The 25719-nt window shown below is 50.2% G+C and overlaps 2 protein-coding genes across 2 annotated transcripts in view; one reads left to right on the top strand and one right to left on the bottom strand.

Annotated features, from left to right (window-relative positions):
* Positions 1-10761, bottom strand: part of ZBTB4 (zinc finger and BTB domain containing 4) — a 50865-nt gene extending 40104 nt beyond the window's left edge. The window contains exon 1 of the mRNA XM_035134648.3: positions 10296-10761. The gene's annotated coding sequence lies outside the window, so the exon portion shown is untranslated. The remainder of the gene's footprint in view (positions 1-10295) is intronic.
* A 1888-nt stretch (positions 10762-12649) lies between these two features.
* Positions 12650-25719, top strand: part of POLR2A (RNA polymerase II subunit A) — a 31747-nt gene continuing 18677 nt past the window's right edge. The window contains exons 1-12 of the mRNA XM_035134644.3: positions 12650-13072; positions 14187-14319; positions 14509-14645; positions 16586-16759; positions 17146-17427; positions 18315-18476; positions 19302-19522; positions 19618-19750; positions 21603-21727; positions 21962-22172; positions 23344-23553; positions 25388-25556. Coding sequence (XP_034990535.1) covers positions 12983-13072; positions 14187-14319; positions 14509-14645; positions 16586-16759; positions 17146-17427; positions 18315-18476; positions 19302-19522; positions 19618-19750; positions 21603-21727; positions 21962-22172; positions 23344-23553; positions 25388-25556 — 2047 coding nt within the window. The 5' untranslated portion in view covers positions 12650-12982. The remainder of the gene's footprint in view (positions 13073-14186; positions 14320-14508; positions 14646-16585; positions 16760-17145; positions 17428-18314; positions 18477-19301; positions 19523-19617; positions 19751-21602; positions 21728-21961; positions 22173-23343; positions 23554-25387; positions 25557-25719) is intronic.

Genomic DNA, 25719 nt, shown 5'->3' with positions numbered 1-25719 from the left:
AGCTCAGTTGGGAATCTGAAGCAGCCCAAGGGCACCAGGTTAGCAAAGCACGCCCTCTCATTTCTGCCACTGTCCTGTTCTGCCAGCAAGGGGGGGAACGGGCGATGCAAAACAAGCTCGCATCCCGATTCACGTGGGACCACAGAAGTGTGACTTGGGGAGGTGTTTTTTTTGGGGGGGGGTATTTGCACTGTTTTGCCAGCTGCCTGTGTGCTTTTTCTGACAACCTGAAAAGCAAAACAGGAAACTGTAAGGATGCAGAAAGGAGGAGAAAACAAACCTTTGCCGACACGGCTGACAAGTGAAAAAGGAACGACTGGCTGGCTCCAGAGAATAAGGAAGATTTCGCAGCAGCCCCAACCCAACCAGGGCTCCCCCATCGCACACCCCAGACAAGGCAGCAGTGTGAATGCAGCAGCTAAAAAAGCCAGTGCAATTCTGGGCTGCATCAATAGGAGTATAGCATCTAGATCTAGGGGAGTAATAGTACCACTGTATTCTGCTCTGGTCAGACCTCACCTGGAGTACTGTGTCCAGTTCTGGGCACCACAGTTCAAGAAGGATACTGACAAACTGGAACGTATCCAGAAGAGGGCAACCAAAATGGTCAAAGGCCTGGAAATTATGCCTTATGAGGAACGGCCTAGGGAGCTGGGTATGTTTAGCCTGGAGAAGAGAAGGTTAAGGGGTGATATGATAGCCATGTTCAAATATATAAAAGGGTGTCATATAGAGGAGGGAGAAAGGTTGTTTTCTGCTGCTCCAGAGAAGCGGACACGGAGCAATGGATTCAAACTACAAGAAAGAAGACTCCACCTCAACATTAGGAAGAACTTCCTGACAGTAAGAGCTGTTCGACAGTGGAATTTGCTGCCAAGGAGTGTGGTGGAGTCTCCTTCTTTGGAGGTCTTTAAGCAGAGGCTTGACAGGCATATGTCAAGAATGCTTTGATGGTGTTTCCTGCTTGGCAGGGGGTTGGACTGGATGGCCTTTGTGGTCTCTTCCAACTCTATGATTCTAAGATTCTAAGGCAAAGTGTCACCTGTGCCATGCAGCAAAACCCACGCAAGCGGCTCGGCCCCTTGACTTCCCTCTCCGAATGTTAAGGCCGACTTTTAGCAGAGGGAGAGCTGAGGCAGCTCTGCTTTTGGCACAGCGGCAGCTGCATGCAAATGGATCCCCGCCTTCAGCTCAGGCCTCGCCGCCATTCTGCCCTCTGGCGGCTCGCTGGCTGAAGCAGGACTTGCCAGGACAGGAAGGGGCTCCCCTCCTCAGTGACCATGCCAGGCCAAGGCCTGGAAGCTTGCAAGGCAGGACACCCACCCACCCACCCACCCCTGCCTGCCTTGCCGAGCTCGCTGGCATTTTCCTGTCGGTGTCCTGCAAAAGCATCCGGATTCTGAGCAAGGGGGCGGAGAATGGGATGTGCAGGCCTAGTTTTACTCTCTCTCAAGGGCACTTGGTTCATTGCAAGGCGTTCGGCTACACGCACAGCTTTTGCTATGTTTTTCTATTGAGGTTGAATCCTGACAAGACAGAAGTACTGTTCGTGGGGGACAGGAGGCAGGCAGGTGTGGAGGACTCCCTGGTCCTGAATGGGGTAACTGTGCCCCTGAAGGACCAGGTGCGCAGCCTGGGAGTCATTCTGGACTCACAGCTGTCCATGGAGGCGCAGGTCAATTCTGTGTCCAGGGCAGCTGTTTATCAGCTCCATCTGGTACGCAGGCTGAGACCCTACCTGCCCGCAGACTGTCTCGCCAAAGTGGTGCATGCTCTAGTTATCTCTCGCTTGGACTACTGCAATGCGCTCTACATGGGGCTACCTTTGAAGGTGACCCGGAAACTACAACCCAGAATGCGGCAGCTAGACTGTTAACTGGGAGCGGCCGCCGAGACCACATAACACCGGTCCTGAAAGACCTACATTGGCTCCCAGTACGTTTCCAAGCACAATTCAAAGTGTTGGTGCTGACCTTTAAAGCCCTAAACGGCCTCGGTCCAGTATACCTGAAGGAGCGTCTCCTCCTCCATCGTTCTGCCCGGACACTGAGGTCCAGCACCGAGGGTCTTCTGGCGGTTCCCTCGCTACGAGAAGCCAAGTTACAGGGAACCAGGCAGAGGGCCTTCTCAGTAGTGGCACCCACCCTGTGGAATGCCCTCCCACCAGAGGTCAAAGAGAACAACAACTACCAGACCTTTAGAAGGCATCTCAAGGCAGCCCTGTTTAGGGAAGCTTTTAATGTTTGATGGATTTCTGTGTTTTAATATTTTGTTGGAAGCCGCTGGGGGAACCCGGCCAGATGGGCGGGGTATAAATAATAAATAATAATAATTATTATTATTATTTAGATCCTGCCTCTACTCAGTGGCGCACACAGGTCTTCCCCTTCCGGTTGTAGCCTCACGACAACCCTGTGAGGCAGGCTAGGCTCAGAAGGGCAGCAACCGGCCCCAAGATCAGACGGCATGAGCTACGAGCTACATGGGGAGTCAAACCCTGGTCTCTCTGACAATCTATAACCACCAGGCCACACTTGCTGCTCCTGCCAGTCTCCTCCTCCCTTCCATCCTTACCTTTCTCGCTTCCACTATCCACATCTCTGTAATTGATCAGCCCTCAGCTCTAACCTGTAGCTTGTAGAAGCTGTCAGCGTGCGGCAGCAGCCACACCATGGAAACGGCTTCCGCTGGCCGGCTAAACCAGGTGAGGGGAGCCGATGGGTTTCAAACCCTCAGGGAGCTAAGGACTCTGCATGCAAAGGCAGGCTCCAGCGGCTGGAGCAGAGGAGCCCAAGAGTGGGTCAAGAAGGCAGTTTCTGCACCTGCTGTAGAGTGAAATGAGGAGCGGATGGGGCTTGTCCACATGGGAAGGTCACCCATGTCAGAGAAGAAAAAAACTGACCCTAAACCTCCACTGCTTTGAGGGATATCTTCAAGAGAAAAGGCCTTCGAGAACCAGTTGCGGAGGAACTCAAACGGGAAGAAAGCCGTTGCGCCCAAGTGCTGTTTGCCTGCTTCCCATAGGCATCCAGTTAGAATCATAGAATCATAGAATCATAGAGTTGGAAGAGACCACAAGGGCCATCCAGTCCAACCCCCTGCCAAGCAGGAAACACCATCAAAGCATTCCTGACCGATGGCTGTCAAGCCTCTGCTTAAAGACCTCCAAAGAAGGAGACTCCACCACACTCCTTGGCAGCAAATTCCACTGCCGAACAGCTCTTACTGTCAGGAAGTTCTTCCTAATGTATAGGTGGAATTTTCTTTCTTGTAGTTTGAATCCGTTGCTCCGTGTCCGCTTCTCTGGAGCAGCAGAAAACAACCTTTCTCCCTCCTCTATATGACATCCTTTTATATATTTGAACATGGTTATCATATCACCCCTTAACCTTCTCTTCTCCAGGCTAAACATACCCAGCTCCCTAAGCCGTTCCTCATAAGGCATCGTTTCCAGGCCTTTGACCATTTTGGTTGCCCTCTTCTGGACACGTTCCAGCTTATCAGTATCCTTCTTGAACTGTGGTGCCCAGAACTGGACACAGTACTCCAGGTGAGGTCTGACCAGAGCAGAATACAGTGGTACTATTACTTCCCTTGATCTAGATGCTATACTCCTATTGATACAGCCCAGAATTGCATTGGCTTTTTTAGCTGCTGCATCACACTGCTGACTCATGTCAAGTTTGTGGTCTACCAAGACTCCTAGATCCTTTTCACATGTACTGCTCTCAAGCCAGGTGTCTCCCATCCTGTATTTGTGCCTTTCATTTTTTTTTTGCCCAAGTGTAGTACTTTACATTTCTCCTTGTTAAAATTCATCTTGTTTGCTTTGGCCCAGTTGTCTAATCTGTTAAGGTCATTCTGAAGTGTGATCCTGTCCTCTGGGGTGTTAGCCACCCCTCCCAATTTGGTGTCATCTGCAAACTTGCTCAGGATGCCCTCAAGCCCATCATCCAAGTCATTGATAAAGATGTTGAACAAGACTGGGCCCAAGACAGAACCCTGTGGCACCCCACTAGTCACTACTCTCCAGGATGAGGAGCCATTGATGAGCACCCTTTGGGTTCGGTCAGTAAGCCAGTTACAAATCCACTGAATGGTAGCATTGTCTAGCCCACATTTTACCAGCTTCTTTACAAGAATATCATGGGGCACCTTGTCAAAGGCCTTGCTGAAATCAAGATAGGCTACATCCACAGCGTTCCCTTCATCTACCAGGCTTGTAATTCTGTCAAAAAATGAGATCAGATTAGTCTGACATGACTTATTTTTCAGGAACCCATGCTGACTTTTAGTGATCACAGAGTTTCTTTCTAGGTGCTCACAGACTGTTTGCTTAATGATCTGCTCTAGAATCTTTCCTGGTATTGATGTCAGGCTGACTGGGCGGTAATTGTTTGGGTCCTCTCTTTTCCCCTTTTTGAAAATAGGGACAACATTTGCCCTCCTCCAGTCTGCTGGAACTTCGCCTGTTCTCCAGGAATTTTCAAAGATTATTGCCAGTGGTTCTGAAATCACCTCTGCCAGTTCTTTTAATCAGTTAAGTGATAGAATTGTCAAGAGAAGGGACCCCTGGGGGTCATTTAGCCCAACCACCACCCAAGACTCTGAAGAGCCACTGCCCACCAGGGGTGAGAGCTGCAGGGCTGAAGAGTGTAATTTGGACCTTAAAAGAGCAGCTTTGTCTCACGTTAGGGTACAGGTCTATGTAAGGTAGGCTTATCTCAGCAGGAAACATTGCCTGCTTTTCCTTTCTAGCAACTTCGGGAAAAGTTACTTCCTGTTTCCACGGCACGAAATGCTCCTAGCTAAAGGGGTGAACATGCAGATTATCCCATTTGGTTGGCTCAAAGCCCTCTGCATCTTCTTTAAAGGAGGTCGGTGTATCCCCATATTACAGACTGAGAACAAATGTCTGGGGCTTTTTAGTTTAGAGTGCCAGTGTGGCATAAGGGTTGGAGTATTGGACTAGGACAAGGATGTCCAACAGGTCGATTGCAATCTACTGGTAGATCCCCGGGAGGTTTTGGTAGATCATGGTCGATCGCTGTGTTGTAAACACAATCTGCCCTTATAGAGTCCTTTGTAGGTTCTCCATCGGTAGGAGAAAAAAACAGAGGCCAAACAGAGAATATTGAGAAGCAAAGCGGCTAGTAAGCCTGATCTTTATTGAACTGTTGCAACAGGGTGCCCCCTCACAGGCAGGAGAAAGGAGGAGGACCCAAAACAAAGGTGTGCCTACCCTTATATGGACATTTTGAAATTCCCTGCCCTGGAGCTCAACCACCCCTCCATACATCATACCTACATCACAGAAGGGATGTAGCCCAAGACCACCCCCCCAGATACATCATACCTACATCACAGAAAATGCGGTCTACAACATAAATTTGAATGTTTTTCCTGTCTGGGCAGGAGTGCCTTATCTAATTGCCTTTCCTGGTATTCTGGTCATTCCTTTGAGATGGTAATTAATGCCTGAGACAATGGGAAGGTTCGCTCCCCCCCTCCCTCCTTGCAGAGAAACATTTGGTCAGTTTGGGAGTCAAAATGGTTTCAGGACTGTCTTCCTGTACTGTTTTCAGTCATTAGTTTACTGTATATATTTATTTATGTGTGTTTACATTGCACATTTATGAACATTTATTATATATTGAAGACCTTAAAATTCTTATAACAGCTGGGTTCCTAGGAGCTTGGAGAGCACGGTTTGAATCCCCCCCTCGGCCATGAAGCTCACTAGGTGACCTTGGGCCAGTTACCATCTCTTAGCCTAACTTACCTCACAGGCGAAACAAAATAAAAAAATTCCTTCCAGCAGCACCTTAAAGACCAACTAAGTTTTTTATTTTGGTATGAGCTTTCGTGTGCATGCACACTTCTTCAGATACACTTAAATAGAAGTCCCCAGATGCTTATATATAGAGAAGGGGGGGAGGGGTATCACTCAGAAGGGTGGTGGAAATGGGTGATGGACTGACTGATAGCTGTTGACTGTGAACGACTGCAAATGGTCTTGCATGAAAAAGCAAGGGGTGAAATGGCTGAAGATCGCTTTATCATGTATAATGAGATAAGAATCCAATGTCTCTGTTCAAACTAGATCTCTCCATGGTTTTAAGCTTGGTGATAAGTTGCAATTCAGCAACTTCTCTTTCCAGTCGATTTCTGAAATTCTTTTGTTGTAAGACAGCTACTTTGAGATCTTGTATAGAATGTCCTGGGAGATTGAAGTGTTCTCCTACTACCGGTAGTTTCTCTGTCTTGTAATTCCTGATGTCAGATTTATGTCCATTTGTCATAGGTATGAGCTTTCGTGTGCATGCACACTTCTTCAGATACACTGAAGCAGAAGTCCCCAGACGCTTATATATAGTCAGATGGTGGGGGGGGGGAGGTATTACTCAGAAGGGTGGAGAGAGTGGGTGATTGACAGACTGATAGCTGTTAGCAAGGGGTGAGAATTCCTTCCAGCTTCATCATGTATGAGATAAGAATCCAATGTCTTTATTCAATCCAGGTCTCTCCGTGGTTACCTCACAGGGTTGCTGCGAGGGTGAAATGGGGAGCAAGAGAACCACGTACACACTTAGATCCTCGGAAGATAAAAAGTGGTATATAAATGTAATAAAATAAAGAGGACCAGAGTATTAAAACTAGCACCAGAACTCGGGGCATCACACTAGGTAGAATGTTGGAAGATTCAGGACAGATCATTGAATTATAGAGTTGGAAGGAACCTTTTCTAACCGCTGCAATGCAGGAATCCCAAACAGATCATATAACGGAGGGCCATCGAACCTCTGCTTTGAAACCTCCAAAGGAGGAGAACCCACCACTTCCTGAGGGAGACCGTTCCTCCCACGAACCGCTCGAACTGCTCTTGCCGTCTGAAAGTTCTTCCTTGCTGTCAGAATCTCCTTCCCTGTAGTTTTAATCCCTTGGCTCAGGTCCCACCCTCCAGAGCAGAAGAAAACAAGTTTGAAAGAAACTTATTCATACAGTGCATAGTTAAACTGTGGATGGCTTCAATAGGGGATGGGCAAAATCACAGAGGACAAGGCTGTCAATGGCTACTGCTATGGTTTTACTCTTGGGATTGGAAGGGGGCGGGGAAATGGCCTCTGAACAGCGGCTGCCCGGGAACCACAAGTGGGGAGAAAGCTGTTGTGCTCAGGTCCTGCTTTCAGACTTTACATGGGGCTTATTTGGTTGGCCGCTGTGAGAACAGGATGGGCTACTGACCTGATGCAGCCGCAGAGCTCTTGTGTCTAACTGGCTTGCCTAAGGCTGTCTATAGCAAGGTTTGAACAGAGGAGTGCTCAGCTCACCCTCCTGACTGCTACCTGAGGCTAGCTTCTATGGGTGCAGCGGTTGTTGGGGTGAAAGGCATCTCCCCCCCCCACTTTCACTCAGAGCCCCCTGACGCTTGCTGAAGAGGGCAGTCTGACAAAGGCTCCCTTCCATCTTTGGTCGCTTGAGAGTCCACACAGACCTTAAGAACACCGCAAATCGTGTGCGGTTTTTCCAGTTTTGAGAGACAATTCTTGGCAGGTTGCACAGTGCAAACAGCCTCGCTTTCAGCAGCTGAGCTGACCACAAGTGCTGATATTTCTAAATTCCTAAGCAGTGACTCAGCAGCTCAGACCTGGAAAACAACACAACACAGAATCTGAAGGCTTCCAGTTGCCCTCCATTTCCCCCGTCCTCTGGAACTAAACTTATGGCAAAAGCCTCATGCAATACCGTTTTTCCGGCATGAGGACCAGAAACCTCAAGGGCCTGTTTACAATGGCCGCTTACACAGCAGCACCCCGAGGGTGTGATCCAGGAAGCTGACACCCTCTGCTGCAAAAACACACTTGCAAGCAAAAACACCACAAGAGGCTTAAGTCAGTTTTTTTCCTTTTTAAAGGTAATTTATTCACAATATTTGATTATAAAAACAGACTCCGACACAGGTGGGGCAACTGCAAAGTGGGCTTTACCGCCGCGGGAGCCCCAGAAGAAGGCTCTCGTGCTCCAATCAGCTCATTAAAATGCAAATGTAATCAGAGGCACTTTAAGGCATCAGACTTCGGTGACAACCAGATGGCGTTTGTATTTATGAGCCCAAATCAGACTCGGCTCCTCAGGAGAATGGAAGAGTTTGCATGGAGAAGGGGGGGGGAGTTTGCTCAAGGGAACAAAAAGGCATTCAGCCTTTGCAGAATTCACCTGTAAGTCGGGAATGGGGAGAGAACCCAAGTGTTGCTGGATGACATCCCTGACTGTTGTGTTGGAATCTGCCCGTGTCTGGAGGGGCCACAGGTTAGCCACTCCCTCTTTAATTTAAAGGGCACGTAACAGGGCATGGGGACTGCCCGCTTCACAGAGCTTACCTGTGATGTCATTGCTTCTTTTATTAGGAGGGGGGGAGTTGGGGGGGAGAACCCTGCTAGTCCAGGGAACTGGAATTCACCCTCCAGAGCTGAACAGCCAATTTCATTTTTTTACAGCAGGTACAACTCCCCACCACCCCCACATAACATGCGCATGTTACGCCAAACAGGGTTTTTCTTAAAACGCATTCACATTCACATGGACATTCCCCATTCCAAGCAACCTTTTCCTTTTCTGACTTTCAGCAAGTCCTCTGCAGCCCGAGAGCTCTCGCCCCGCCCTGTGGATCTACTTGCTTGTTTAGCCTCCTCCCCGTTTGCGCATGCCTCCACACGCCCCCACCGGCGGCCTAGCGTTACCAAACAGCTGGCACCCAGGCCCAGTGCCAGCTGGGGGAGTTACCAGTGGCCTACATGAAGGCAGCCTGGGAGAGAAAAGGAGGCGCTTGTGTCACTCGGGCAAGGAGGAAGCCCGGCCCCCTGCTTTTTGCCGAGGCAGGCCCAAGGCCTTGCAGCCATTTCCAGTGTTGGCTTCGCTGGCTCAAATCCCAATCTGGATGGGATGGCCGCGAGCACAGCAGGGAGGCGAAGCGGTGCAGCTGCGCCACCTAGCGGACAGCAGCATGCGCGGGAGGTGCCTGGCAGAAAGGAAGTCGACGGCCAACTCAGTGCCCTGACATCATCACAAAGACTCACGGACTGCCACCTGTTCCCTAGCCCCCCCCCCTTCTGCACCACAGACATAACTATTTCCACTTTGCTCAAAGCAAAGCAAGCTTCCTAGCTGTATCCCAACCTCCCCAACTAAAGCAGCTCCTGTGTTCAAGGCTCCACAAACACTTCATCCAGCTGGGACCTCAGTTTCTCCCTTCCTACCTCAAGTCCTCCTACCATAGCTGCCAAGTTATCCCTTTTTTAAAGGGAAATTCCATTATGCTGAATAGGCTTCCTCGCGAGAAAAGGGAAAACTTGGCAGCTATGCCTCCTACTGCCTCCTTGTCACCACACTCCCTGCCACCACATCCAAGCCACTCTGCTGCCCGTCAGCATGCCCCATCCATTGTTTCTTACCCCGGGTAATATACTCAAGGTGGCTTACAATTAATAACATCCTTTAAGCCCACTGCTGCATTGGAGGGGAAATTAACGTGGTGCCCTCTCCATGATGGGAGACAGAGTCCAACCACATTTGTAGGACACCACCCTCCAGATTAAAGGAGGACATGTGGAGGGGAAGGAGTGTTCGTCTCCATTTTCCCCCCAATGAAGATTTGTGTGCCAAGCAAGGCTCCTAGCCTGCACTGTCTGGCACCTGGGAAGGGCAAGTGTTCTGCGTGAACACAACCTGCGGGGGTGCAAGTTGATGGCAAACTCTTCCAGAAGAGCAGTCACATTCATAAAATAGTGGCGTTGGAAGGAACCCACCCTCCAGTTCAAACACCCTGCAGTGCAGGAACCACAGGGAAACAAGCCCTTGAAGTTAGAGCAACAATAAAGACTTGTAGCATCTTATAGTAGATAGTGCTGCTATCACCTGCATTCCACATTCTTAACTGTCCTCTTCCTACCTCATCTGTAGTCCCACCTTCTAACACTCACACCAAAGTCACCCAGTTAAACAACCACTGACCTGTCTTTTACTTCCGGTTCCCTCTGGTCTCTCTGCTCTCCAGATATTTAATTCCAGTTTCATCAACACCAACCCACTTCTTTTGATTCTCAGTATGTTAGCCACAAGTTCCTCCCCCCCCCCAAACCCAGACACGTTCTAGCTAGAAGATCAGCCAGGATTATAAAGATTTACCACCAACAGACAATGTGAAGTGTTTTCTCCGTTCTGTAAACATTTACTCTTTCAGGTAAACCGGCTTAGGAACCAAGTGCCTGAAGGAAAACCTGCTCCCCTTTACTAACCTGTCTGTACATTCAGGTCATCTCCCCGCTCCTCCAGTTGCCCACAGACCACCTTCTCAGACGCGATGCCCCATTCAGTGAGTCTCATCTACTGCCAACACTGTTTCATGCAAAAAGGGGTTATTAAATCTTCCAGGCTTTCAGAATGTGTATGGGGTTGTTGTTGGAATTTTTTTATTAAAAACCCCCACAAAACAACGTGATATTTTATCAGTTTTGTAACCTGCCCAGGCACCTCTGCTGAAGGGTGGAATATAATCCTTTAAATCAAAATAAACTTGATGTGGGTGCTGAGAATTTCCTCTTAGCGGTGCCAACAGAGCTCACTTTACTTCCCATCCAAAATGTTCAGCCAATATCCCCTCCTCCACTCACTCCCAGCACCGAAAACACCAAGCGGTTCTTAATCTGCTTCCTACACACACAGCTTTTGTCTCCAAAATCCCCATTTACGCAGCTGGCTTCCCCCCCAAAACGACACACCTTTAACTTTCAAGGGAGCCTTTTTAACTTACAAGGCCATTCTCGCACCACCACCCACAGGTACATTCCCCTACCAATGAAACCTCACCTTCTTCTGATTTTTTTTTTGGGGGGGGGCAGCATCAGCCTCCAAAAGCAAGCTGGCTTCCAGACCGAAAACCTCGCCAACCTGAACTCTTTTAATACCCACACATCAACCCTTCCCAATCACTGTCCAAGTATTTTCCCCATTAAAAGCCACAAATCCCCATATTGCTACCTACCTACCCCCCCCCCACCAAAAAAGGGCCCAGGAATCTAATGAATTCGTCTTACTTTCCTCAGTCCAAAATGCCAAATTTTAAGTCTTCTTGGACACCAACACAGAAGAATTGCCTTATTTCCCCCCTCCCTGCCCCCCAATATTTCTCCTCCCCCCTCCCGAATTTGCTCATTTTCTCACCCTATTCCCCCCACAAGTATCTCCAGATACTGCTTCGTCCCCTAATAAAAAACTTAAGCTCTTAAACATTTACCTGACCCCCCACACGCATAAAAGATCCACCCCTCGCTCTCCCAAGGTCCCCCAAAACACAAGACCCCCCCAAAAAACACGACCGGTCAATTATTTCCCCCCCTTTTTCACTCCTACACACCGAATCTAAACCACTCACCAGCACACACCGACCCCCGAGGGGCAGGCTTCCCCCCCCATGCCGCTAAAGGGCCCCCCTCGTAAGTAAACCCCCCCACTCAATCCCACGATCCCAAATATGAACCCCCCTATCCAACATCTAGGCAGGAAAAAAATTCCGTGATCCTAACCCCCCCGCCCCCGTAATCGACGTAAATTCTAGCCTTCCGTACCCCCAAATTCTGCTTTAGGTGCCTCCCCCACGAAGGCCTCAGTTCCGGAGGTAGGCCCCGAAGCCGCGGGCTTTCCAAGGGAGAGCGGCGAGGCAGCCTGGAGCCGCCTTCCGGCCAAGTGAAATGCGCGAGCCCGGCGCTTTGAAGGCCACTCCCCGGAGCGTTCCATCCGCCTCCCCTTCGCTCTCGACAAAAGCTGGCTCTGAGAGAAACCCCGCTCCTCCACCCTCGGTCACCTTCGGCCATTTTCGGCGAGTTTCGGAGCATGACCACACCCACTTCTTTTATTTTTCCCTCCCTCCCCGGCTTATGAATAGTCAATGAGGAACGCGGAGTCCCTCGCGAAACCAGCCGGAACTGGGGCGAGGTTCCGCCTTCTTTGCAGACCGAACCATTAGCAAGAAGCGGCGGGGGGGGAGAGAAAAGGAGAGAGTAATTCGGTAAGAAAAGGTATATTGCGGATTTGCAATCCGATTTAGGAGCATGTCCCATTGAAATCAATTCCGACGCAAAGGATAAGGTTGCGCATACAAAGCTTTCTCAGTAAGATCAGATTTAAACCGTATACCACTGTTGGAAGCAGCAAGGTTTCAAAATTGTGGAACCTGATTGTTCTTTTATTTGTTTTGCAAACGCTTTGCATTTATTTTCGGAAACAAAAAGCATTAACAAGTGACAGGCTTCTGTGTGACACAGAACCCTTCTTCGAGTGCAAAACCCTGCTGTCACGCGCTCAGGCTGACATTTGCAACAAATCCTGATTGACTTTGGTCGAGGCGAGCCTCAATTTCCCCCTTTTACTCAATTGGTATGGCCGCACCCCCCTCTATTGCGCCGCCTCCCTGCCCGCTTTTTTCTTCTCCAAACAACTTCGGTCTAGCCACGCCCCCTTCCGCCTCTCCTCCGCTCGGAGGGGGACGCAGGCCGCGGCGCCGCCCACTTCCGCGTCCTCGCCCTTGCCGTTCTGCTACTGTAGCCCCGTGCAGGGGGGAGAATCTATATAAGGCGGCGCCTGAGAGCCTGCTGGCTCAGTCGCGCTTTAGAGCGCGGAGGGAGAAGACGGGAGGGAAGGGGTTAGGCGGCCGGACGTGGTCGCGAGGGCGCGCGCGCGGGTGGGGCGGAGTTGGGGGACGCGGCTGAGTCTGCCGACACCTCCCCGACTCACGGTCCGCGGGCGGCGAGGGAGACCCCCGAACCCGCGGCGAGCTCGGTAGGCCCTGGGCCTCGGTGGAAACCGGAGTGTGTGGGGGAGGGGCCGCTGTTGCTTCCTGGCTGCCGACTGAGGCGGAGGCAGCGCCGCGTCTGCGTCACGTGACACCCAAAAAGGCGGAGAGAGGCGGAAAAAAAAGTGTGCAAAGATGCACGGGGGAGCGCCGTCCGGGGACAGCGCGTGCCCGCTGCGCACCATCAAGCGCGTGCAATTCGGCATCCTGAGCCCGGATGAGATGGTGGGTGGCGCGCCGCTCTGTTTTTAATATAATTTTTATTATTTAAAGAAGGTGGTGGTGCGAAAAATAAGAGGCCGGGTGGTGGGGTCTTTAAAGAACTTTCTCCAGACTTTTATCGCATTGGGATTTTGGAAGGGCAATGCTGAAATAAAGAAGAAGAAAATGCGGATGTGCTTGGCTTTCCTATGCGGGAAAGGGAGATCGATTGCACCTTCCGGGGGGGGGGAGCACAGTGTTCTCTCCCCCTACCCCAAAAAATGTTGGTTTGCAGGAAGGCAGCCAAAAGCGTGCTCGCTCCTGCAAGACAAATTTTCCCACCAATTTGCAAATGTTAAAAGTGCCACAAAGCTGTTCCTTGGACACCCCGGGATGCCTGAGTGGATTTCCTTATCATTTTTTCGTTAGGGTTATATAATCTTTGAATAATTTTGCTGCTGGGACTTTTATTATTTGATTTATATACCACCAAAGATCCCGATTTGTTTTCAAAGGAATGGCAGCACAGTCCATGTTGGCATCTTTATGCTGAAGAATATTACATTCATGCACACATTTGCTCCACTGACTCCAAAACTGCATTTTGAAAGAACTTTGCGGTTTTTATTTATTATAAAACACACAGCAAGTAAGTTTTGATTGATGAGCTGGCCTTTGGGCTCTCTCCTTAAAACTTGCTCACAGATCCTGCATTTTAAGTAGCATTTGTTGCTTGTCTTCCATTAAAATCTCAGCAAGCCCCTTCTGTGTGGGGAGAGAAAATCAATGAAGTGGGTCTTACTGTACTGTACGTACAGTAGTAGAGCTTCTCTGCCTTCTTTCATTTTTGCCTGTAATCTTGTTGACGTGGAGAGCTAGGGCAGGCTGTAAAGTTTGTGAAGCCGTTTTATACCCGCAGTAAATTCTCTCCTGAATGGAAGGTGTCCTTCTGATAGTCTTCACTCACTTAAAAACGCTTTGTTTTCTTGGTAATGGTTTTTAGAGGACCATTACGGAAGTGACATAATAATAAAAAGCCCTATGCACTTCTGTTCCTTGTATCTCCCAACCTAGATATCATTCTTTTCTTCTGGTGACTTGGCTGGTACAGTAATGATTCTGCTTTCTTTTTTTCTAGAAACGGATGTCAGTGACGGAAGGGGGGATCAAATACCCTGAGACAACAGAAGGGGGCCGCCCCAAACTGGGGGGCCTGATGGACCCTCGGCAGGGTGTCATTGAAAGGACAGGACGGTGTCAGACCTGTGCAGGTGGGTTCTTAGGGCAGTGCGCCATGCGTTTTGTACTACAACTCCCAGCAGCCCCAGCCACGGTACCAGGCTAGGGGAGACGGTGCTGTGGCCTCGCTAGGAAAACTGGTTCTTGGGAAAGGGGGTGATGGGGCCAGTCTCGGAATCCGGGAGGGCTCATGATTTCCCCATCCTTCTCTTCTCCGGCAGGCAACATGACAGAATGCCCTGGCCATTTCGGACACATTGAGCTAGCCAAGCCTGTCTTCCACGTCGGCTTCTTGGGCAAGACGATGAAGGTTCTACGTTGCGTCTGCTTTTTCTGCTCCAAGCTGCTGGTTGACTCTGTGAGTAACGACAGGAGCTATTGGACCGCCTTAGAAACAAGCTCTGACCAGTGAATAGTCGAAAACAGCATGGTTTTTTTCACCAAGTCTCCCGTGATATTCTTACAAGGAAGCTGGCGAAATGTGGGCTGGACGAGGGAACTGTTCGGTGGATTTTGTAGCTGGTTGGCTGACCAAACCCATGGTTCCTTGTCATCCTGGGGGGTGGGGAGTGACAAGTGGGGTGCTGCAGGGTTCCGTCCTGGGCCTGTCGTTGTTCATCAATAGAAGTGATAAAGGAATTATGGGGATGCTTGTTGAATTTGCAGGTGACACCTAACTACTAGCTAATGTCGCGGAAGGCAGAATCGGGATTCAAAATGACCTTGACAGATTGGAGAGCTGCGCCCAAAGTAACAAAATGAATTTCAATCAGAAACATTTCAGGCTATGCACTTGGGAAGAACCAGCTTCACAAATATAGGATGGGGGACAACTGGCTTACTAGCAGTAGATGTGAAAAGATCCAGGGGTCTGATTGGACCACAAACTAAACATGAGTCCATTGTGTGATGCAGCAGCAGCAAAAAAAAAAAAAAAGCTGATGCCATTCTAGGCTGCATCCACAGAAGTCTGGTCCAGATCAAGGGAAGTAATCGTCCCACTCTATTTTGCCTTGGTCAGACCACACTGGGAATACTTTGTCCAGTTCTGGGCGCCACAGCTTTCCTGGCTGTGCTCCCCTGTGGCTTTTCAAAGAAGAGAAATAATCTAATTTTCTGTCCACAAACAATTTCCCGTCTTGTTGGCTCGTGGTTACTTGCCACAGGTGACCAGGTGAGTGCGTTGACAAGCCCTTAGGGTTGACCAATATATTTTCCTTCTAACTCTACATTCTGCTCTCGGTGATACCTGCCTGTGAGTCAAAGCCTTGTGTGGCTTCTTTGTGGGCAACCATCCATTTTTGTTTTTAATCTCGCCTTTCAGTACAGTATAGAATTCTTAAGCTGCCTCACAGCACCCAACCTACAACTCAAAAAGCAATTCCATCAGCTACAGAAATCTTAAGGGTTACTTGAAATAACCAGTGTTGGTAGCCACTGACAACAAGAACTAGGGGAAATAAAAACATGTTTTTAATCTAGTTCTGAAAAATGAGCCATTATGGCACAAGGTGAATAGGTGCCACTCCCAAGAAGGCCCTGTTTGTGTCAGCCCTCCCCTTCCCTTTGTTCAGCTTGAGTTCAAAGGTCTTCTGTTTCCCCTGATTCTGACTCCAAACACTTTGACTGTACGAACCCCCCACATTGAACCGCTCAGGAAGGCAGAATAATATGGATTCATCCTAAGAGAACAGAATACAGTGGTGCCTCGCTTAACGAATGCCCTGCTTAACGAAATTTCCGCTTAATGAAAGGTTTTTTCTAGCGGAGGTTGCCTTGCTAGACGAATTCGTTTTACGAAAAATTCGTCTAGCGAATCACGGTTTCCCATAGAAATGCATTGAAATTCAATTAATGCGTTCCTATGGGCAAAAAACTTCAATGCATTCCTATGGGATTTGCTAGACGAATTTTTCGTTATAAGAAAAGACCCGTGGAACGAATTAAATTCGTCTAGCGAGGCACCACTGTACTGGTATTTGTGGAGTGTTCTTGTCATTGCAGCAAGAAAGGCCTGTTGCATCCCTCCCCAGCCTGCCCATGTCCCCTCTGATGTGAGGCCTACTTCCCAAGAGCTATGGCAGATAGTGGGGTATTCTCACATTTGCTGGTAGTCGTGGATAATGGGAGTTGTAGTCCAACTTACAATTGCACTAGGTGTAAAATGACTTCTTCTATTACCCCGTAGTATTGAGGATGTTGGGGTGGGGTGGTCATTCAAAAGAACCCCAAATCTGGCACGGTTAATCACACCTTTTATTATTTGGGGGGAACGCCCCGTTCTTATTTTTGCTGCAGAACAATCCGAAGATCAAAGACATCCTGGCCAAATCCAAAGGGCAACCGAAGAAGCGTTTGACCCACGTCTACGACCTTTGCAAAGGCAAGAACATCTGCGAAGGTGGGGAGGAGATGGACAACAAGTTTGGAGTGGAGCAGGACCAAGGCGATGAAGACATCACAAAGGAAAAGGTCAGGACCGCAAATCGGCTGCGCAAGCCCAGCGGGGTTGGTTCAGCTTGTAAGATGTTGCACGTCAGCCTCTTATCTTAACACTCACTTTTCTTTTCTGCCTTCTGGACCATTGTGGACGCTCTCCCAGATCATAGCATCCCAGAATTGTAGAGTTCGAAGGGACCACCTCCGACGGTTCCTTAGGAGTTTCAAATAGGGCAGTGGGTCTCTCCTACTGTTGCTGGACTACAGCTCCCAGCACCCCTGACCAGGGATGATGGGAGTTCTGGTCCGACAACAGCAAGAGACCCAGTTTTGAGGAATACTGCCCTAGGCCCACGGCAGTTGGAGGGAACCCCCGATTGACCTGACAGCCTTTGTCCCATTGCTGCCTCTTTATCCAGGGTCATGGCGGCTGCGGGCGCTACCAGCCGAGGATCCGACGGTCGGGCCTGGAGCTCTACGCCGAGTGGAAACACGTGAACGAGGACTCTCAGGAGAAGAAGATTCTGCTGAGCCCCGAACGGGTGCACGAGATCTTCAAGCGCATCTCGGACGAGGAGTGCTTCATCCTTGGCATGGACCCCAAGTTCGCCAGGCCCGAGTGGATGATTTGCACGGTGCTCCCGGTCCCGCCACTGTCTGTCCGCCCCGCTGTTGTCATGCAAGGCTCTGCCAGGAATCAGGTATGGGCCAAGGGTGGACTTTGGGGGGGGGCAAGCTTTCTTCCAACTCAAAAGTCACACTGCCATAGGCAGAAATGCAACTTTGGTTCCTCGGCTCTTGCTCCCATCATCCTGCTAGCTAGGCATGAAGGGAGTTGTAGTCCAGCAATAGCTGGGGACCTAAGTTTGGGAAAAAACTGCAGTAATTCTTCTCAATACTGCTTGCTGGAAACCACAGGAGCGGGAGATGCCTCCTGTGCTCGAATCCTGCATGCAGGTCTCCCACAGGCATCTTGCTGGCAATTGTAAGAACAGGATGCTGGACTAGATGGGCCATTGGCCCTGATCCTGCAGGGTCCTTTTTTCGTATGTCATACGCAGCCATTCAAATGATGTTTAGCCCAATGGCTTGCAATGAAAACATATCAAAGGGCCAACCTCCCTCTGCTATCGTCTTTGGCAGTTAGTAGTTACTTTTTTTTAGATATGAAGTAGCTCTTAAGCAATGTGAAATGTTAAGCAAACAAAAACAGCCAGATTTATTAAAACTGGGGAAAAGAAAAGAAAAGAAAAGAAAAGAAAAAGACAATTCTATGGTTTAAAAAGCTGGATTAAAACATCCAACTCACTTAAAAGAGACCGTATATGAAAGCCAAAGGCCTAGCAGAAAGAAATGTTTTTGCCTGCCACCTGGAGATACGTAATGATCATGCCGGGTGAGCCTCCCTGGGGAGAGCGTTCAATAAGCAGGGAGCCACCACTGAAAAGGCCCTGCTGTTGTGGGGGCCACCCTCCAGACTTCCTGCGGAAGGGAGCCCACGAAGAAGCGCCTCCGGCGAGGATGGCGCGGTCCAGGTTGGCTCCTTTTGCCTGCCCCGACAGGCTGTTTCCTTCCTCTCCCCACTCAGGACGACTTGACTCACAAGCTGGCCGACATTGTGAAGATCAACAACCAGCTGCGGAGGAATGAGCAGAACGGCGCAGCCGCCCACGTCATCGCCGAAGACGTCAAGCTGCTGCAGTTCCACGTGGCCACCATGGTGGACAACGAGCTGCCTGGGCTGCCCCGTGTAAGTGCTCAGGGGGGCCTCTGCCTGCCCCTAGCAGGGTAGAAATCTGCAGCCCGCCCCTCTTTTGCAGAGGAGCCAGCGAGCCATAGCTAGGCCGCGATGCCTCCTCCCTCCACAGGCAAACCTATATTGGTGAGTTCAGGCGGTTAAGCTGATTTTGGGGGGAGGCCTCCCCAGGTCTGTTGGTCTGGAGCTATATTTGCCTTCATTCTGATTACAAGAGACTTTCTGTGGGGGGGGGGTCCCCTTTCCATGGTTTGGACAGAAATGGGGAGTGGAAACCCAAAAGTTCTCTCAATTTGGTTGCTATTTATTCACATTTCATTAGGAGCAAATAGGCTCCTTTAGAGCAGCCTTCACCTGCTTGGCTGGCCCTCCCAGCGCTCTGGACTACAACTCCCATCAGCCCCTGTTGGTATGGAGTTGTAATTCAGCAGCACTGTAACTCCAAAAGTTTGTCTTCACCCCTGAAGGCAGAACCCTTCCATTGTCTCCCGAGACACAAAAATACATTGAGTGGACTAGGAGAGAGATTGATACACAGAGACACGCAAAATCACACACCTGTTGGGCAGGATAGCAGAGTTTCACTCTGTTCTTAAATCCATCGGATTGCCCTGCCTTGAATTAGATTAGAAAGTTGACCAGTTTCCCTTACTTAGAAGTCTTAAGAGCGGTTCCCAGTCAGTGGAGGGCAAGGGTCCAGAGTGGGACACTCCTGCTTGCTCCACAGGCAAAAGGAAGCCATTCTTTGCACCTTCATTTCCCCCACCAGCTTTTGTAAGAGAATAATGCTTTGCTTCCTCCAACCTCTTTGATTTCCAGGCCATGCAGAAATCGGGGAGGCCCCTGAAGTCCCTGAAGCAGAGGCTGAAGGGGAAAGAGGGGCGCGTGCGAGGGAACCTGATGGGAAAGCGAGTGGACTTCTCGGCCCGGACGGTCATCACCCCGGATCCCAACCTCTCCATCGACCAGGTGGGCGTGCCCCGCTCCATCGCGGCCAACATGACCTTCGCCGAGATAGTGACGCCCTTCAACATTGACAGGTGAGCCCCCTTTCCCCACCCCCCACCCCACGCCTGGTGTGCTCAGGTCCCTCGCGCCCCCGAATGCCGGCTTAACCCCTCTCCGCCTCCGCCAGGCTGCAGGAGCTGGTGCGCAGAGGGAACAGCCAGTACCCCGGAGCCAAGTACATTATCCGGGACAACGGCGACAGGATTGACCTCCGCTTCCACCCCAAGCCCAGCGACCTCCACCTGCAGATAGGGTACAAGGTCAGTTCCGCTGGGGGCGCTGGCAGGAAGCTTGGTCTGTGGGGGAACGGGACAAAGTTGGGTAGGAGAATCACAGCCCCCTCCCACACCGGAGTAAGTAAACCAAAGAAGGATTTGGGGAGCCCTCTTGCTTGTTCCGCCAGCAGAACCTTACAATTCTTTGATTCGTCCGCTAGCATTAAAAGAAAGGCATTGTGTGAGCTGCAGATCTTGTAGCCTCTTCCGTTCCGATAGACTCAGGTGGGCTTTTTTTAAGTGACCACGCCAAGCATTCCTTTAAAGTTGGGACAAATTCGAGCAAATGGGACAGTTGGGAAATGCCAGGGAGAGGGAGACCAAAGGTTTTTTTTGGGGGGGGGGCATATCGCTCTTTGCAAACCTTTCCATGTGGGGCAGGCAGGGTAAGGAAATGCTCTCTTGAGAGCCAGTGTGGTGTAGTGGTTAAGAACGGCAGACTCCTAATCTGGGGAACCGGGTTCGTGTCTCCGCTCCTCCACATGCAGCTGCTGGGTGACCTTGGGCTAGTCACACTTCTCTGAAGTCTCTCAGCCCCACTCACCTCACAGAGTGTTTGTTGTGGGGGAGGAAGGGAAAGGAGAATGTTAGCCGCTTTGAGACTCCTTAGGGTAGTGATAAAGCGGGATATCAAATCCAAACTCCTCCTCAAACTCCTCCTCTCTCCCCTGGGAGGCTCATCTGGCGACTTCATTAACATTAAGCGCCTGGCAAAAAACATTCCTTTTCAACCAGGCCTTTGGCTGATTAACATCCGATGCCCTTTTAAATGTGTTTTGGGAGGGGGTTGTTGGTTCTCGTTCCCTTTTTTATTATGTGCCTTGTGTTTTCTATATTGTATTTTAATGTTTTGTGAACCACCCTGTGATCTGCGCCATAGGAGCATAATTCTAGGAGCTGATGGTCCCTATGGCCCCTCCCCCCATAAAATATTTGAGGGGGCCAGCCCGCCCCCCCCCAAGTTGATAGGCATATTTCCATTCAAATGGTGGTGTGATAAATTATGTGGGGTGGGGCTTGCCTGGGCCCTCCCAATATTTTATTCAGGTTTGCACCCCTGGATCTACATATCAAGGGCGGAATGCAGATTTTAATAATCGTAATCATTAAATAAATAAATGGCATTGGTTGGCTACCGTGAGAACAGACCGCTGAGCTTGGGTGGCCCTTGGCCTGATCCAGAATCAAGGCTCTCCTTAGCATTATTATGTAGTAAGCTAGAAATCATTTCAGCGAGCAGAGTGGACATACTGTGCTTTATATCGAGAGTTGGCCAGGTGTCTCGCACGCACGCGGGACTCTGCTCAGGCTGCCCCGTCACTGACCTTCCCTCTCACGCTTCTTGGATCTTTTTGCCTTGCTGGGATGTGCCCTTGAGCTCTGATAATGCCTCTTTCTTGCACGGAGAGAGGATAAAGAGTGATGAGTGAGTGAGCATAGAAACTAGCATAGCCTTAAAAAAGTAAATACTTAAATTTGTTGTTTGCCAGTTTTTCTCTGGCCCTGCCTGCCCCTGGCATGCGGCCCCTGGGAGTTCATCCAGAAAGGAATATGGCCCTCAGTCTGAAAAAATATTTCCCCTTCGCTGCATTATATGATAAATATGCAGGCTTCTCGAAGCTGGGTTGTGTCCTATTTCACTGGTGCTTCCTCACGCGATGTCAACGTGCATCTATGCAAATGGTAAAAGTTTTCAGAATTCGTGCTGATGCGGATTCACTATTTGAATTAGTTTGGCTGCAGAAAATTCCACGTGCATTTTGCTATCTTCCTCCCCCTGCTCATCCTTCGAGGTAGCAAACCAACAGTTCTCCTCCTGCTTGATCTCCCCTTCCAGGTAGAACGGCACATGTGTGACGGCGACATCGTCATTTTCAATCGACAGCCGACGCTGCACAAGATGTCCATGATGGGGCACAGAGTGCGCATCCTGCCGTGGTCCACCTTTCGCCTCAATCTCAGGTGGGGAAGGAGGCGCGGTTCTCTGTGTGTGTGGATAAGGGGCAGGCTTGAAAAGGGAGAGGGGGGAGGATCGGCTTACTTTTTGGAAAGAGATTCCGAGGCCGCCTGACCCAGCTGCTCCCCAACCCTAGTTTTCCCTCTCTGCAAACTCAGACAGGCATCTGTACAGTTTCCTTCTTGGTCCTTGGCCTGAGCGCTGCCCTCCATTGTTCTCACTCTCTCTCTCTCCACCAGTGTGACCACCCCGTACAATGCCGACTTTGACGGCGACGAGATGAACCTGCACCTCCCCCAGTCCCTGGAGACGCGGGCGGAGATCCAAGAACTGGCCATGGTGCCCCGTATGATTGTCACGCCTCAGTCCAACAGGCCCGTCATGGGCATCGTGCAGGACACCCTGACGGCGGTCCGCAAGTTCACCAAGAGAGACGTCTTCCTAGAGAGGGTGAGGGCAGGTTCTGCGGAGGCAAGCCTTCCTTAGGCATGGCTTAAGAGCCAATCCAGCCCAGCATCCTGTTCTCACAGTGGCCAACCAGGGGCCTGCAGGGAGACCTGCCAGCATCACCAGACCACCTTCTCCCACTCCTGTAGTTTCCAGCAACAGGTTGAGGCAGAGCACAGCCTTCAATAACCCTCTCATCCTCTGTGAATTTGTCTAATCCTATTTTTAGGGACCCAGGTGGCGCTGTGGGTTAAACCACAGAGCCTAGGGCTTGCCGATCAGAAGGTCAGCGATGGGTTGAGCTCCCATTGCTTGGTCCCAGCTCCTGCCCACCTAGCAGTTCGAAAGCACGTCAAAGTGCAAGTAGATAAATAGGGACCGCTCCGGCGGGAAGGTAAATGGTGTTTCCGTGCGCTGCTCTGGTTCGCCAGCTTTGTCATGCTGGCCACATGACCCGGAAGCTGTCTGTGGACAAACGCCGGCTCCCTCGGCCTATAGAGCGAGATGAGCGCCGCAACCCCAGAGTCGGACACGACTGGACCTGATGGTCAGGGGCCCCTTTACCTTTACAGTGGTGCCTCGCTTAACGAATGCCCTGCTTAACGAAATTTTCGCTTAACGAAATGTTTTTTCTAGCGGAGGTTGCCTCGCCAGACGAATTCATTTTCGTCTAGCGAATCGCGGTTTCCCATAGGAATGCATTGAAATTCAATTAATGCGTTCCTATGGGCAAAAAAAAAAAATTCAATGCATTCCTATGGGATTCGCTAGACGAATTTTTTCGTTATAAGAAAAGACCCGTGGAACGAATTAAATTCATCTAGCGAGGCACCACTGTATTTTAAAGCCATCCAAGTTGGCCATCCCTGCTCCCTGTGGCAGGGAGTTCCATAGTTTGACTTAGCACTGTGTAAAGCAGAGTTTTATTGTGACCCGTCCTGAATCTTCCGGCGGGTTTTAGCGGCGGAACTAGATCCATCCCGTATGTTTTATCAAATTTTTCTGCACCAAGAGGGGCAATTTCGCTCTCCCCCCTTTTCCTGTACTTGTAGCAAGCCCTGCTTTTAGTAAGGCTTGGTGGTTTGAGGGAGGGAAGATGTTGGGATGTTCCCATTTCATGGGGGAAAGCCAGGCGATCACCACTCCGCTTCCCTTCTCCCACGCTCCCCTTCAGGGTGAGGTGATGAACCTGCTGATGTTCCTCTCCACCTGGGACGGCAAAGTGCCCCAGCCGGCCATCCTCAAGCCTCGCCCTCTCTGGACCGGGAAGCAGATCTTCTCCCTCATCATCCCAGGACACATTAACTGCATCCGTACGCACAGCACCCACCCGGACGATGAGGACAGCGGCCCCTACAAGCACATCTCTCCCGGAGATACCAAGGTACTGTTGGTGGGGCAGGCCTCGGGGGTGGGGGTGGGGGAGGAGGTGGAAGGCCGCCTCCACCAGCCTGGCCTCCTCCACATGTTTTGAACCACAAGCCCCCAGCCAGCACACCGCAGTGGGGTCTCATGGAGTTTCACAGAATTCCAGAGTTGGAAGGCTCATCTAGTCCAACCCCCTGCAACGCAGGAATCTGTTTGCCCAACACGGGACTCGAACCCAGAGCCCTGAAATTAAGAGTCTCGTGCTCTTACCAACTCAGGACGACTTCTGCGCTCTTAATTCCAAAGGTGCTGATTATGCCTTACCATGAATTCATTTTCACCTTTTGTGAACTGTGGTCTCGCACAGAAAGGCAGGGGATATTTAGGTATTTTAAAGTGGGGAAACCCAGCCAGGTGGGTCAGGTATGAATAATAAAGTTATTTTGTATTATTATAAACGAAACACATGCAAAAATCCAGCACATGGCCTGAGATACTCTTTGGCCATCAAGAATAAATACAGTTTTCAAGCAGCTTAGTTCTTGAAGGTTTTGGCTCCCGGACGCCGCAAACCTGAGCGTCCGTTGGGGCTTACATGCCTTCCAATTGGCTGCAGGAGCTTCCTGCAGCCAATCGGAAGCCACGCTTTGGTTTCCGAACATTTTAGAAGTCGAGCAGACTTCCGGGATGGATTCTGTTCAACTTCCAAGGCATGACTGTACGTCCGGTTCATTCCTTGCAAAGGCAGAGTTTTTTTGTTTCTTGAGTTGAGCATTGAAAAAAGCAGCAGTGCCCCCCCCCCACTTCCCCACACAAGAGGCACACTAATCCTAAAACCTCCCCTCCATGCCACCTGATCCTCAACCCCCCTCTTGCACTAGCTCAGTGATGGGCAACCTTTTGAGCTTGGTGTGTCAAAATTTGCCAAAAAACCGAACATAACTCGGGTGGTGTGTCACTTCGAGAAAAAAACCCATAAATTCCACGATATTTATAGTTTAAATAACAAAAATGTATAATTGTAATATATAACTGTATTTAATAAACCAAAAACTAATTATTTAACCAAACCAAACCAAAAAAACCCTTATTTAACACAAAGTGCCCAGAGTTGTTGAGCTTTTTTGGGGGAGCTGCTGACCAAAGTTTTGGAGGGGTGCAAAAGTTGCTTTGCTTTTTGGGGGGATGCCCCAAAGCTGCTGCACTTTTGGGGGGTAAAGAGAACAGAAATGAATGATCAATAATACCTTCGCTGGAACTAACACGCAGCCGACATAGTCTGCCAAAGCGCAAAAAAACCCAGCACAGAACGGGTTAAAAAACAAACACTGTTACACCCAATCATTGTCTGCCAAAGCGCCAGAAAAAAACAGCACAGAATGGGTTAAAAACCAATCTCTGGCTACCAGCAGCAACAGCAACAAAAAAAGGATCCGGGTTTTAACAGCGGAGACAAGCTGTAGCGTGAGGAGGAGCGGGAGAACAAATGGGAAAGAAACAACAGCGCTATTGGGCCGATTGGGCGTGTGCCAGCAGTGAGGGCTCTGCGTGTCACGTCCGATACGCGTGTCATAGGTTCGCCATCACTGCACTAGCTGGAACTAACAGACAAGAAGGGGGGGACGGGACATTGCGGTGCAACACACTGAGCAAACCAGAAGATCCCACTCCTGCTGCGAGTCAAACATTGCACAGCTCAAAGGGTGGCAGGCCGGTGGATGGAGATGCAGAGTTGCAACAGCGCCCCCCCCCCAATGTCTCTACAGCCTGGTTTCCCTAGTTTCCTGCCTGTGGCCAGATTTGCTAGCCTCACGCTCCCCTGTCGCTCTCCTTTCCCATCTCTTCCTCAGGTCATCGTGGAGAACGGGGAGCTGATCATGGGCATCCTCTGCAAGAAGTCGCTGGGCACCTCTGCCGGCTCCCTGGTCCACATCTCCTACCTGGAGATGGGCCACGATGTCACCCGCCTCTTTTACAGCAACATCCAGACGGTTATCAACAACTGGCTGCTGATCGAAGGTGAGCTGGATGGTGCCACTTGGTGCTTTTGGTGGGGGGGTGTCCTCCCCATGGTTTCTTCTTCCTCTAGAGGAGTCTGGCAGTTGCAGCGTTAGGGTTCTGATTTAACTCATTACTTGCTCAACTAGACCCACCTCGGGCCTCCTCAGTTAGGCATGAGCTG

Source organism: Zootoca vivipara, chromosome 12 (assembly GCF_965207765.1).
Source record: "Zootoca vivipara chromosome 12, rZooViv2.hap1.1, whole genome shotgun sequence".
Classification (NCBI taxonomy): Eukaryota; Metazoa; Chordata; class Lepidosauria; order Squamata; family Lacertidae; genus Zootoca; species Zootoca vivipara.
This window is presented reverse-complemented; position numbering and strand designations above follow the sequence as displayed.